The following is a 13,372-nucleotide window of genomic DNA, read 5'->3' as shown; positions in this document are numbered from 1 at the left end:
TCCTGCACCTGGCATGGAGTAACAACTGCATGCACTACAGAGTAGGGAATGACTGGCTCAGCTGCAGTACTACAGAGAAGGACCTGGAGAGTATGGTGGATCATATATTAAATATAAGTCAACAGTGTGCTTTTTTTTTTTTTTTTTGCAACAAAAGCATACTGGGTTATATTAATAGAAGTGTCATTTGCAGATCAAAGGAAATGATTCTTCCTGTCTGTTCAGCACTGGTGAGGCCCACATTTGGGCCCTACGCTTCAAGAAAGACATGGAAAGTTTGGAAAGAATCCTATGCAGGATGACAACAAGTATTAGGGGCCTGGGAGGCAAGACATATAAGGAAAGATTGAAAGAACTAGGCTTATATTAGCCTGGAGAAGAAAAGACTAAGGTGAGATTTAATAACAGTCTTCAAATACCTAAAGGGTGATTATAGAGAGGATGGAAATGAGCTTTTCTCTGTGGCTGGAGGTGACAGGACTAGGAACAATGGCCTCAGGCTACAGCAGGGGAAACTTAAGATGGAAATTAGGACAAACTTTCTGACTATGAGAGCAGTCAGGCATGAGAACAGGCTACCAAGAGAAGTTATGGAATCTCCATCATAGGAAACTTTCAAAAACAAGTTAGACAGATGCTTGGTTTAGTTGGGAATTATCCTGCCTTGAGCAGGGGGCTGTACTAGATGATTTCAGAGACCAGATGGTCTCTTCCAACCATACTTTTCTATGATCCTCTGACTGGGATATGTATTAAGCAAGTAGGAAATGAATGCTAAGAGCTTACCAAAGACAAGCTCAATAATCTGGTTGTTCAAGAAAGTCATGTCTGTAAAACAGCTACCGAGAAATTCAAGCTGAACTTTAAAACAGACTTTTGCCCTGGAAGAAAGGAGGGCATCGCCATGTGTATATGAACATGAATTCATCTGGTACTCTGATGCTCTTAGGATGTTTTTAGATGAAGTATTGGGAATGTTGGCTGATGAATGATGTCTTCTTCAAAAGTCTTACTGCCCAGAGTCTATGCAGCAATGTCACCACAGAAATTCTGCCTAGGATAACCACCAGTGCTGGGATTGGTTCCCCATTACAAATATTACAAAAGTAGTAATTTCATTTCTGAGAGATCTGATTCTACTCACTATCCACTTCTTTCAGAAAGAGTGTAGCAAAACCCCCAGTTTTTCTTTTTTTACTTATTTTAAAAGCATTCCCACCCCTTCCCCAACCATTTCTGACTTTTTCTCTCCCTCTCTATTCCATATAGATTAGTATAAGTAAGCTAAGATGTAGGATAAGCTTTAACATTTTATTTTAGGTAGTAAGTTTTATTTTTCTCTCCCTTCTTTGCGAATAAGTTCCCTGCTATTTTAATATCGATACCCACTGTTTTATAAGTGATAATTATTATGTTTGTACTGCTTTTATATTGTGTGATTACTGTTTTAGGCCTATATACGTAAGTTAGCATAAGTCATGTCAAGTTTCCATTTTGTATGTCAAGCCTCCATCTTGTGTCCTCTGCCTGGGCATCCCCTGTGTTGCAACTGTACGATTCATGTACCCCTCCCATGTAAATTGGTTCCCAGATGAATGAGAGTGATTGGGAATGATTGAAATACAATGGTAGCAGGCCTCTATTGAATGGCCTATAACGACCAGGCCATCACCTCACATTGATTCATCCAGGAACCACGGACCTTACCCAGGAACAGAGACAAGAACCCAGCATTTGAAAGACAAAAGACCCTGTAGAACCAGCAACTCTACCGTTGTACCATTACAGACACCTGAAACTGCACATCCCTGAATGGAGCACACATGCTCAGTACACCAGGGGCTGACCCTTGCCTGGGCATGCCTCCTGTCACTAGGGTCACACAAGGTCTGCCCCTATAAAAAGGGGCAGTGGAAACAGACCCAGTGGGACTCCCTCTCTATCTGGACCAGCACCATGCCACACCACCTATCCACCCAGAGGCCCTACTGGTGAGCCCACTCTGGACAACACCTACTGGACAAGAAACCCTTTCCAGCCTGGATAGGTAGCTATCACCTCCCACTCCCTCTTCAACCAAGGACTTGGACTCTGCTTCTCTTCCCCACCAGGACTCCAGCCCTTCCACTGAGTCTCTTTCTCCTGCTGCCATTGTGAGTGCTTGTGTGTGCGTGCGTGTGTGTGTGCGTGAACCAATAACTTCATGGGGCTATGTAGTGTGTTGTCTGTTTAATAAAACTGTTATTTGGACCCCTTAGTTGGGTTAAGTTTAACTATGGTTTGACCCTGCTCCAATCTCTGTTCCTCGCCCCTCTAACTTCTGTCTCATTTCTCCCTCTCCTGCTTCCTGCTCAATGGCACCTACAACACCTGTCCTGAGTTCCTCTCTGCCTCCAAACCCCCTGTTTCTTTGCCACTATCTTATCCCCACTGCCTTTTCCCCTGAGCTCCCAGGTTTCTGCCTCAGTTTCTTTCCCGGCCGTCTCTTCCTTGCCACCACTTATCTGTCCCCCACCCCCCAATATCTTGCTGTATGTCTCAGTTTCCAGCCCCAGTCTACCTTAAGTAAACCCAAGCCTCAGTTCCTCAGCCAGTTTTCTCTGTAGACCCCCGTTCTAATCCCAGTTCTGGCAACTTTCACTCCCTACACTTTAACTCTCTCTCTCTCACCTGAACTTTCCACCAGGTATCCCAAGCACACACATACACACTGCACCATCCAAGTTAGGAACTTACCTGTGTGTATATGTAGGTGGGTTGTATATGTGTGAACTGGTGAGTGTGTGTGTATATATGTCATTGTGTGCATGATATACAAATTAGTGATCTGTGTCTAACTTTTGGGGTGTATAGTGTATGTGCTTGAATTGGTGATAGGTATGCATGTGCCTAGGCTGGTTTGGATGTGTGTGTGCCTGAGCTGGTAGCGTGTGTGTATGTACCTAATTGATTTGTGTGTTTGTATATGTGCAATTGTGACACACCCTCCTATCTAACAGCGCAATATTGAGATCCTGAGAGTCGGCCTGACCCCACAGGGCAACAAGAGGAAATATATTAATGTTGTAACTTTACCTGGTCAAATGCCACTGGCCAGTCTCAGAACTTGGACTAAACTTTTCAGAAGGGCCCTACTGTTTCTGAGTACCAATGGTGACAAAAGTGAATGCCTCCAAATGGGGCACCCAAAATTGGCAGGCAGGTTTTTGTGACAGTGAAAGATGTAGTGCAAGGGTTTTCAACCTGTGCTCCATGGACTCCTGGGGGTCCACAGACTATGTCTAAGGGATCCGCAAAAGATGACAATGATCCATCAAAAGTATATGGATGCCCACACTCACAATTCAAAGGGGTCTACACCTCTGTTTGATTTTTTTTTAGGGGTCCACAGATGAAAAAAGTTGAAAACCACTGCTATAGTGTACAGCACAGAAATCCTTCTCTCATATCACATGAAAATTTCTAATGGCTTTTTAAAAATCTGAGGGGCTTAATCTCAAAGAAAAGCCAAGCACATTATGGCAGAATCAAATCTGAGTAAAAAATAATAGCATTTGGAGGGCACAGCAGTTCAGACGGCTTGTCAGCAACTTGTACTTGACTCTAAGGCAATTGCATAATTATCTGAAGAGTGTCAAGTAGGAAACTGTCACTGACAGAAGATTCTTTAAATGTTGCAATGACCAAATGACCCACTATATCAAGGAACGAAGATGACTAAAAGAATCAGACCCCATCACTCATTGTAAGAAATTATTAGTGGACAAGATAGTTGAAGTTTGCATGAAGCTGCATTAAGATATGGAAATGGCATGTTTCAGCACATCAATGACAAGCATAGCTGTAGTTTTGTAGGGTGAGGCCCAAGTTTGAGAGCTATTTTACTATTATAATAGTGACCTCCAATGAAATAAATTATTCCTTTATTATTCTGTTTTTCTATCATATTTAAACCTGCATTATCAATGTGCAACACATTTGAAAGTAGGCAGAAGGTGCTAATAAGGAAGAGCTGATCTTCCCCCAAGAACTGGCAATTAAGCAACTTGCTAAGCATTCTGCTGTGCTAAACCAGCACCTATCCAAGGTTTCACAGTAGGGACAGATGGTAAGTTTTTATGTACAAAAATTAAGCAGTTACTATTTAGCCTAAAGAAAAAGATCTGATTGCTGTAGCATCTGATTCCAGTAGGATCAGAACTTGGTATGGAGCTAGGCAGTAGAGAGACACAAAACCAGCCACTGACGCATGTCTGATATTCCATCTATTCAGTAGCCAATGTATGCTCATTCCCTTACTTCCTCCATTTGAATGGTATTTTATTTTTGAACACCAAGACTTTGCTAAGGAAAAGGGAATGCACCTGGAAAGTGGCTTTTGGTTGTTTTAGCTTTTCAGACTCTTTCCTTCCCTTACGTCATATCTGATATTGTTCCTTCCTATCTTGTTGGTGGCAACATGGCACCATGGAACTTTTTTAAAAGGCCTACTAGTATAATTCAGACTGGTTTTCTCTAGTATATCTTTATTACGTGCTTCTTGTAGGGCAGATACACAACTGCATATGAGTACCGCTGTCCATTGATAAAACCTGGACAACAAACTCTACAACCAGCAAAATATAGGACAAATGGTCAATGCAAGCCAGGGGACTTCAGTGGGGAAAGACATCCCAGGTGTGCACAGATTTAAATAAGAGAGGCTATTGACAGCTCAGGAATATGTTTTCCTCCCTTCTCTCTGCCCAAGTCTTCTGTACTTGCATCAGTGTGGAAGCTGGAAGTTATTGTCTGGGAGGTAATATGAGGGATTCCACTTCATGCTTGAGACAGAACCATTGGGCCACACACACTGCGCATTTTACATGTTTCTATTATTCCTAAAGAAATTAACAAACTTCTCTTAAATTTAAAGGCATCATTAAGGTCTGATAACCAGTGAGTACTGAATAGTATCCACATGAAGATTCCAGTGCTTACCATGTTTAAATATTAAACATTTAGTATAGAGCAGTTGTTCTCAGACTTTTTGGAATCAAGGCACACCTGCATAACTTTTCTATATCTAGTGGCACCCCATTTCAAAAACTATTTTCACTTGCTTTTTTACCATGGAAAATAAAACAATTCTTCTGTAGCAAAGAACTTAGACCACTACAGGTCAGCATGGTTTTGGCACTATGGACTCCTATTTTAAATCTCTGGGTCTATCTTGTGAATCAAGCTTACATGTTCACACACCCAAGTGGTAATAGGGCATAGCACCATATGGCACCTTTACAAGGATTTTGTGATACCTTGGTTTAGAATCAGTGACAAAGAAATCCCCCTCCTGTCTCCTGAATTTATTAAACTCACCTCTATATATCAAATAAGCTCTTTTTAACAGTATTTAACTCAATTTGTTTATAAAAGAGAGAATGAGGACATTAACACATTATGGTTTTACATACTATGTGGTTCAATTTTATATGTACAATTCCTCTGTGTATGTTGTGCTTTATATTTAAAAGTAATACATTTTTTATTGAAAACAACCCTCTATGCTGTCTTGTAAACTAGGAAACACTAAGACAGAAAAGACCTTTAAGGGCATCTAATATAAGCTTGAGTCAGGACAAAATTGTTTTCTAAAATATACTTTTCTAGTATTTCCAGTAGATTTTCTCAATACTATTTTAAGCCTTATACACTGAGGCCTCTACAGTGCCTCATGAAGCATACTTACTATATGGTATGAAAATGCAAGTGTCTCATGTAATTAAGAACTATTTATAGTCATATTTCAGTGTCTGATGTCTTGCTTCCAGGCAGAGTAAACGTCCGACAAATTCTTCTCAGACACGACCTTTTAATTGCAACTTTAAAATAAAGTTTTGAAAGATTTTACAAGGATATACTCATCAGTTTAGAAATGTTAACCATGAAGGGTTCCTGTCTGCTGACATATTTTTCAGAATATGAATAAGAATATCAGCTTTAAGCACCATGAGATCATTGTCCATGATGCAGCAGGTCTAAAGAACTTTTGGGAAAACATCATTGAAAAGCACACAAAGCAACGAGAAGGTGAAGAGACAAGATTAAACAGGAGTGCCCTAAACAAGTGAGTTGTACTGTTTGTTCTCTACAGCAGTGCAGTCATGTTACCATGTACTTAATATTAAGGTAGCTGCTTTATTCATAGCATACAAGTTTCTTTCTGGACCTTTGGCACTTCTCCTCTCACAGCTGTTTGTCTCATATTTCCATGGCTGTCCTATATGGAAAAATAAAACACCCTCCACTCCTCCGTTTTCTTTCCTCAGTCCTTAATCTACATTGTCTTCATCGTCTTCCTCTTTTCTGTTGTCCTTGTTACTCACCCCCGCTTTGTCAGAGTCTTGTCTGGGGGAGGGGTCTTGGCACAGACTGTTCAGGGACAACAAAAGATTTAACTTTAAGCTCTTGCTCTATCTTCTTCACACTGTTTCCTGTATGCAAAAGGAATTCCCTATCTACCACACTGCTGACTATTTTGCAGTGACTAGAAATTCTACCCTGAAACAGAGACCTTTTCCAACAAATGTTTAATCAAAACTTGAATGATACCATAAAAACTTTCAGTTTTGACAAAGACTCCTTTTTCAAAATGTTCCCAGCCAGCTCTGCCCACAATGCATCAGTGGGCAGGCAATATTCCCATATTAAATGATGTGGAGATCAAGGCGGAAGGAGGTGATATAGTTTATTCAAGGCTCTGTCTCAAGGAACTACCAATTACTAGATACCATTCTGTTTCAGGTAATTGAATTAATGGTGAAGGGACACACCTATTAAGAACAGCTAGATGTGCAGTATCCTTCAAATGACTGAAGATTGATAATGATATAGTTTCAAATAAATAAATAAAATTTCCAAGCCCAAGGAAATTGTTCCCATAGCATTCACAGATCATGGTATGGGAGCAAGTTCACTGTTCTTGGTGCCCTTTTGATAGAGCTATAACACTGTAGATCTCCAGTCTTCAGTAACTTATTTTGATTTTGCTTTAGCTATATATTTTTGGAAACAAATAATGTGAACTTTTAAAAGAAGTGTACCAAAGGATGTTTGATTAGGTGACTGTCTTGGGCAATTCTGGCTATGTCAGAATACAACCAAGCAGGTTTATTCAGGTTCACAGTGGACACATCTACATGAGACATGTACTGTGAAGTCAATGAATTAGCTCTGCAGTAACTGCCGTGGATCCACACGTGAGCTCCTATTAGGCTGGAGTAAACTAATTAACTCTGCAGCAGGATGTAAATGTAAAATACGAGTACTATCCTGCCATGGAGTTTTTTTACTCCCCCACACCACACATGTAGATGCTTCCCCAGTTGCCTGGGGCATGAGGGTGCTTCAGCACAGGGATTGCCTGCCAGCTAACCCTGCACTGGAGCACCCTCATACTCTAGCTAGCCCCTCCACAGGATGTTAAGCTGGGGGAGAAGCAGCCCCAGGCTCACAGGTTGACCCCCAGGATCTCCTGCCAGCCAGGGCTGCTCTGACCCGGTTCAACATGCTGCGGTCCTGGGTACATGTTCAAACAGTGCACCCAAGAGCAATAAACTGTGGAGCAATAAGCTCCAGAGTTTGTTCCTTCACATTAATTTCATGTGTAAATGCACCCTTTGGTAGGGCTATGCCAAGCTTTGGTCCCCGATTTGATTCGGCAGAGATTCAGCCTGATTCGGTGGCCGAATCCCCAAATCTGAATTGAATCAGAGGACCCGTTAATCTCTATGAATCAAAATCGGAACCCTCCAAATTGATTCGGAGAGATTCGGAAAGATTCAGAGATTTGGACATAGAGACAGCTTTAAATGTTCTACATACCTCTATGTAGCAAGGGCTCATGAATGCTGCAATAGTGGGGTGCATGGAGTGTCCCACAGGAGCACGGGGGGGTCCCCTGTGCACTCAGCAGCAAACCTGGAAGTGGACCAGAAGCAGTTCTGGTTCACTTCCAGGTCCACCAGGGAGCACACTGGGGGGCCCCCCACGCTCAGTGACTGGTGTCTCCTGGGTCTGGGGGAGCACCCAGGGTCCCCCTGCAGTGAATCGTTGAGAAGGGAAGGCACGGGGGATGGGGGATGCAGTGCACTCCCCAGCAGACCTAGAAGTGGGCTGGAAGTACTTCTAGTCCAATTCTGGGTTCGCCGCTGAGCATGTGAAGGCTCCCTGCCCACCCCCACTGCATTCCTGTGGGATGCTCCATGTGCCCCAACATTGTAGCAATCACAAGCCATGCCTGCTACCTCAAGGCATGTAGAAAAAACTTTTAAAGCTGTGTCTATGTCTGAATCACTGAATCCAAATCAGCATCAAATCTTCAGATTCATATTTGGCTGAATCGAATCAGGGACAGTGATCTGAATCAATTAATCGAATCACTGTCCCTTATTTGGGCTGAATCCAAATCCAAATAGAGTAGGGTCTGCTTCATACACCACTACCCTTTGGCCACTCAGTGAGTTGTTAATGAAGTGCTCTATAATTCAGAAGTGCCTTTAGGAAGTTAGGTATATTGTCATTATAAAATCTACAGGGTTACTGCCTCACTTACCTGACAACTGGAAACATCAGGCAGTTTTACCTGGAAATGAGTGTTCTTTCTGTGATCCCTAGGGCCATTTGTAGATGAGCTCACCATTTTCTAAACCATGTTAGAGGATTTGCATCACACAGTTCAAAGCAAATTTCACTTTGAATTAAGGGTTAATAGACAATCATTGACCATCAGGGAGGTTTTCATGCATTTCTGCTCTTCCATAGTAGAGACAGCAGGGGGCAGTGGGCACTGCCCACCACTCTCAATCAGAGCCACAAAACCACACTCCCTTGCTACACCTGGTGGTGGGCATGAGCAACTGTAAGCCCTACATACCTGCTATATATACACATGTGAATTAATACTGTTTAAATTGCTTGGTTAAGACTGCCCTAGTCTGCATTAACTTTAATCCTCATTCAATGAGGACTAGTTGATTTGGACTGGAGCCAATTTTAATTCAGACTACAGATATCCATGTGTATATAGTGATGGCTGTAGTCTGGATGAAACCTAGGAAAAATGTAATGTTTATAGATGGCCTAGTATACTGGTTAACAAGGTACAGCAGGAAAAAGACTGCTTTGAATGACAAATATTCTCAACTAATTACACTGATCTGAGACCCTGAATATGTTCATTTGAGAACATCCAAGTCCGCATGGGACAGATCAAAATGGAAAGGTTAAATCATAATTTGCAATGAAAATTGGAAAGCAAATGAATATAAGTAACTGTATAAAATATCCTCAATTTTTGCTGTTGATACCAGTAGTTTTGAAATGAAATTCTCAGCTGTTATTCTTATTGATTCTGCAAATGTAATATACAAAAAATAGCCAGTGATCTTTTTGGCATTATCATGTGATATGTGATCTGATAGCATTGCTGTGTTGTGCTTTATACCAAAACTTCACTGGAAAATTACCCTGGCAAGAGATAACTGTAGTGGTCCCTGGTGACATTCTCTTCCCTCCATATCATACTTGTATCTTCAATGTGCTTTCTCTCACTCATTACATCAGTTCCCTTCACTTTGTAAGAATTGTCCCAAACATCCAAACTTAATCCAAACTTTTTACTTTAAAGTAAAATGACTATTAGAGAATGATCATATTTAATCTTGAGCATTGTGGTAAAGTATTAGTCTCACTATAACTTTAAATTTGCATCTCGTATGACCTTGCCAGGACCCTCATATGTGGCTTTGAGAATGCCCCAGAGGAAAAAAGACAGGGCACTTAACACTTATGACAGCATTTCAGCAGTTGTTTCACTTATTAGGAATCCAGCAACGTTGCCTACTGTTGAGTGATACCATCAGTGCCATCACCATACCCCATGTTCCCAATCTAGTAAGCTAAAGAGATGCCTGGATGGTAAATAAATACAGGGCAAATGTTGTGGTGATGAAAGATAAGAAAACTTTGATACCACTGAAAAGCCCCAGAAACATTTGAAAAATTTGGCTCTGTGCTCACTGAAGAGAGTGTTTGTTCTCTATTTCCAGACTTCGACGCGAATGGGCCCAGAGGCTGGAAGGACGAATAAAAATGCTACAGAACACTGGAGGAGAGCAGAAAGAAGGGATGGGCCTGCTATCATTTGAAACTTTTCACCCCACTCATAAAACTGCTGCCTAAAGTTACTGTAGAAAGTATTTGGGCCTGATCCTGATCTTATATGCACAGCTCTAAACAGAAACACCACTGTCCTGGCTTGAAACTTCCAAGAGATTTGGATAAGGTCTGTTGCTTCTCCAGAGTTCAGCTTGCTGTAGGTCATAGTAATAGAATCTATTGTTTTTCAATAATTATTACAATTCAACTAAAAGATAGTAGTGCACGATCTTTTAAGAATTATGCTATAACAGGCAAGAACCAAGCTCTACTTGTTCTACTGAATATATTATCATTATGAGGCTGTAGGACTTACAGGCAACTCTTTGCATTTTCAAGTGACAACAATATATTTCTAGGTAAGAGGATCACTTTTAATGGGTATAAGGCACTCAAATGACTGGAGGTAAAGTTGCACATTTCCATTTATAAAGATCATACTGTGCTTGACTTCATGTGAATACAACTTATCCTAGCTACCTTGAGGAGATGCCAGTGAAGTGAATTAAGAATGTCTATGATCAGCAAGTTAGAAGTCAGAAAAAACAGAAGCAGGAAATAAGGAGTGAGCAGTTAGTCAAGTTTTGGGGGGTTTTCTCTCTTTTAAAAAAAGTTTTAAATAGAATAAATGAAACCCTTGTGGGTAAGATGAGATCAAGACTCCTGAGGTAATTATGAATTAATGTGAGGAAGGTTTGAGGTGGTAAGGAAGGAAATTCTATTTATCACAATATTCCTGGAAGGCTCTCTAGTATGTCACTTGCCAGTCCATGATAAACTTGTTGCATTTCCTTTTGTTGCAGGCTAAGTGAAATGTAGCGGAAAATGGTTAAATGCTGATTAATGATGTATAACAGGATATCTACACTTCCCATTCTTGGATTATTTTATATGTATAAAAATATGCCTGCAATTTCAGTTCATTATAATCAACAGCAACGTGCTAGAAAAATTAACCCTGTACAAGCAGCTATATTTCTTAGCATTACTGAGCCCGTTCCTCCCCTGCCTTGTTTTTTGTCTAGTGCCAGTACAAGAAGGTATAAACACTGCCAAATCAGCCTGCTGATGACCAGAGCTAGTTGAAACTCAAATTTCTCTTCCACAGGAGATGCTCACATTTTTAAAGCATGTTCATTCTTACTCCAAACAAAACCACAACAAAAAAATGTTTCACAAAATGAAATGAGTGATTTTGGTTTGTTTCATTCCAGTCAAAACATTCTACCATCCTTACTCAAACATAAGATGAGATATTGTCCTCTAATCAGCATGGTTAAAAAAAAAAGTGTGCATATACTGAGCAGTGCTGAGCTGTGGGGTCACCATGGCTTGAAACACTGTTGACTCTGCTGGGGCCCAGCCCAGCGAGCTATATGGTAAATCATGAGCTTTTTGGCTTTGGAGTAATATCATGCATAGCTTATATTGTATAAGTACATACAAAAGTGTTGCTTACATTTGTGTTTATGGAATACCAGGGCTAAAATTTGGTAAGTTTTAAAAAAGGTAACATGAATCAATTCAGGATGAACTGAATTAGCACAAGCATATTTATTTCAAAGTCATTGTTTTCAAATTTGCCCCTCACTTCCACATGCTGAGGGAAAGTGGGATCTGACAGTAAGGGGGGGCAGGGGCAGAAAGGGGCTGCAGAAGGAAGAAATTAGGGGGTGCATAGGGCAAAGGGGTCACCCGACTCCCCCAGACTTATTTTTCCTGCTATAGCAGTGGGAGAGGGACAAATTCAAGGCAAACCTATAATAATTAGATTCTATACCTGCAAAAATATAACAAATTTATACATTTTCCATATATAGAATATAATTATTGAGGGTCATCTTATATTTGAGTAAAAATGGTATTTCATTAAAACTTAGAAATTTTATATTGATGTAAACCTTTTTGTATTAGGTTATAAACAGTTCAAAACAAACAAACCAAAATGCTCTAATTTCTTTCCAAACCAAAAAATCTAGGTTGTAGCCATATTGGTCTAGAAGAGAAAGCAATCAGGATTTGTGATAAAGGTGATATCTTTTATTAGACCAACTAGATTTTTGTAAAAAAATTCTTTAATTACAAGCTTTTGGGCACAAAAACCCTTCATCAGGCATCAGAGGAAAGATTGTAAAAGTTCTCCTGGGTACATGAACCTGGACACCATGAACTCCTGGGTAATATGAACTTTCATTTCTACCCAGGAGAACTTTAACAATCTTTTCTCCGATTACTGATGAAGGGTGTTTGTACCTGAAAGCCTGCAATTAAAGAAATGTTTTTGCAAAAATCTAATTGGTCTAATAAAAGGTATCACCTCTACCATGCGTCCTGGCTGCTCAAACCAAAAAATAACATTTTTTATGGGGAAATTTGATCAGAAAATCTGATTAGTTCTAGTGACTTGAACCTTGTTTTCCACACCAGTAATTGCCCACAGAGTAAATGCACCACAGATTCAGGCTTATACCCCCACCACTTTATTTATTTGTTTGTTTTCAATATATAGGCAAAATATACATATATATGTTACAGCTGAATGCTTTTCAGTGAAACAACGGATTTAAAAATCTCCACTGTGCTGAATTGTAATAAACATGTATGTACTTTTACCTTTGCAATATCAGTCTTCTTGTGTGCAAATTTATTACCTGAATGAATTATTAGGAGCTTAGATATATGTTTTATTTAAAATAAATTAGCACACACTATGGGTTCCTTCAACTTGGGCAGGAGTGACTACAAGATGGTCAAGTTCAGGATCCTGAGGAAAGGAAAGAAGGAGACTAGCAGAGTAAGGACCCTGGACTTCAGGAAAGCAGACTTCAACTCACTCAGAGAACTCAGGGGCAGGTTCCCCTGGGAAGCCAGACTGAGGGGAGAGGAGTTCAGGAGAGCTGGCTGTAGTTTAAAGCCTTTACTAAGAGTGCAGGAGTAAACCATCCCAATGTGCAGGAAGACTAGCAAGTATAGCAGAAGACCAGCTTGGCTTAGCAGGGAATTCCTCAGTAACCTAAATAACAAAAAGAAGCTTAGAAGTGGAAACTGGAACAGATAACTAGGGAGGAGTATAAAAGTATTGCTCAGGCCTGCAGGGATGAAGTCAGGAAGGCCAAAGCAAAATTGGAGTTGCAGCTAGCAAGGGATGTGAAGAGTAACAAGGGTTTCTTCAAGC

General features: G+C 40.5%; 1 protein-coding gene across 1 annotated transcript in view; it reads left to right on the top strand.

Moving 5' to 3' along the window:
* LOC132249528 (protein FAM240C-like) overlaps positions 1–12,788 on the top strand; it is a 41,189-nt gene extending 28,401 nt beyond the window's left edge. Inside the window, exons 2-3 of the mRNA XM_059724858.1 lie at positions 5,958–6,106; positions 10,089–12,788. Of these exons, the coding sequence (XP_059580841.1) occupies positions 5,958–6,106; positions 10,089–10,221 (282 nt within the window). The 3' untranslated portion in view covers positions 10,222–12,788. The remainder of the gene's footprint in view (positions 1–5,957; positions 6,107–10,088) is intronic.
* The last annotated feature ends 584 nt before the right edge of the window (positions 12,789–13,372 follow it).

Source organism: Alligator mississippiensis, chromosome 3 (genome assembly GCF_030867095.1).
Source record: "Alligator mississippiensis isolate rAllMis1 chromosome 3, rAllMis1, whole genome shotgun sequence".
NCBI classification, from domain to species: domain Eukaryota; kingdom Metazoa; phylum Chordata; order Crocodylia; family Alligatoridae; genus Alligator; species Alligator mississippiensis.
Note: the sequence above shows the minus strand (reverse complement) of the source record. Positions and strands in the feature narration are given on the sequence as shown.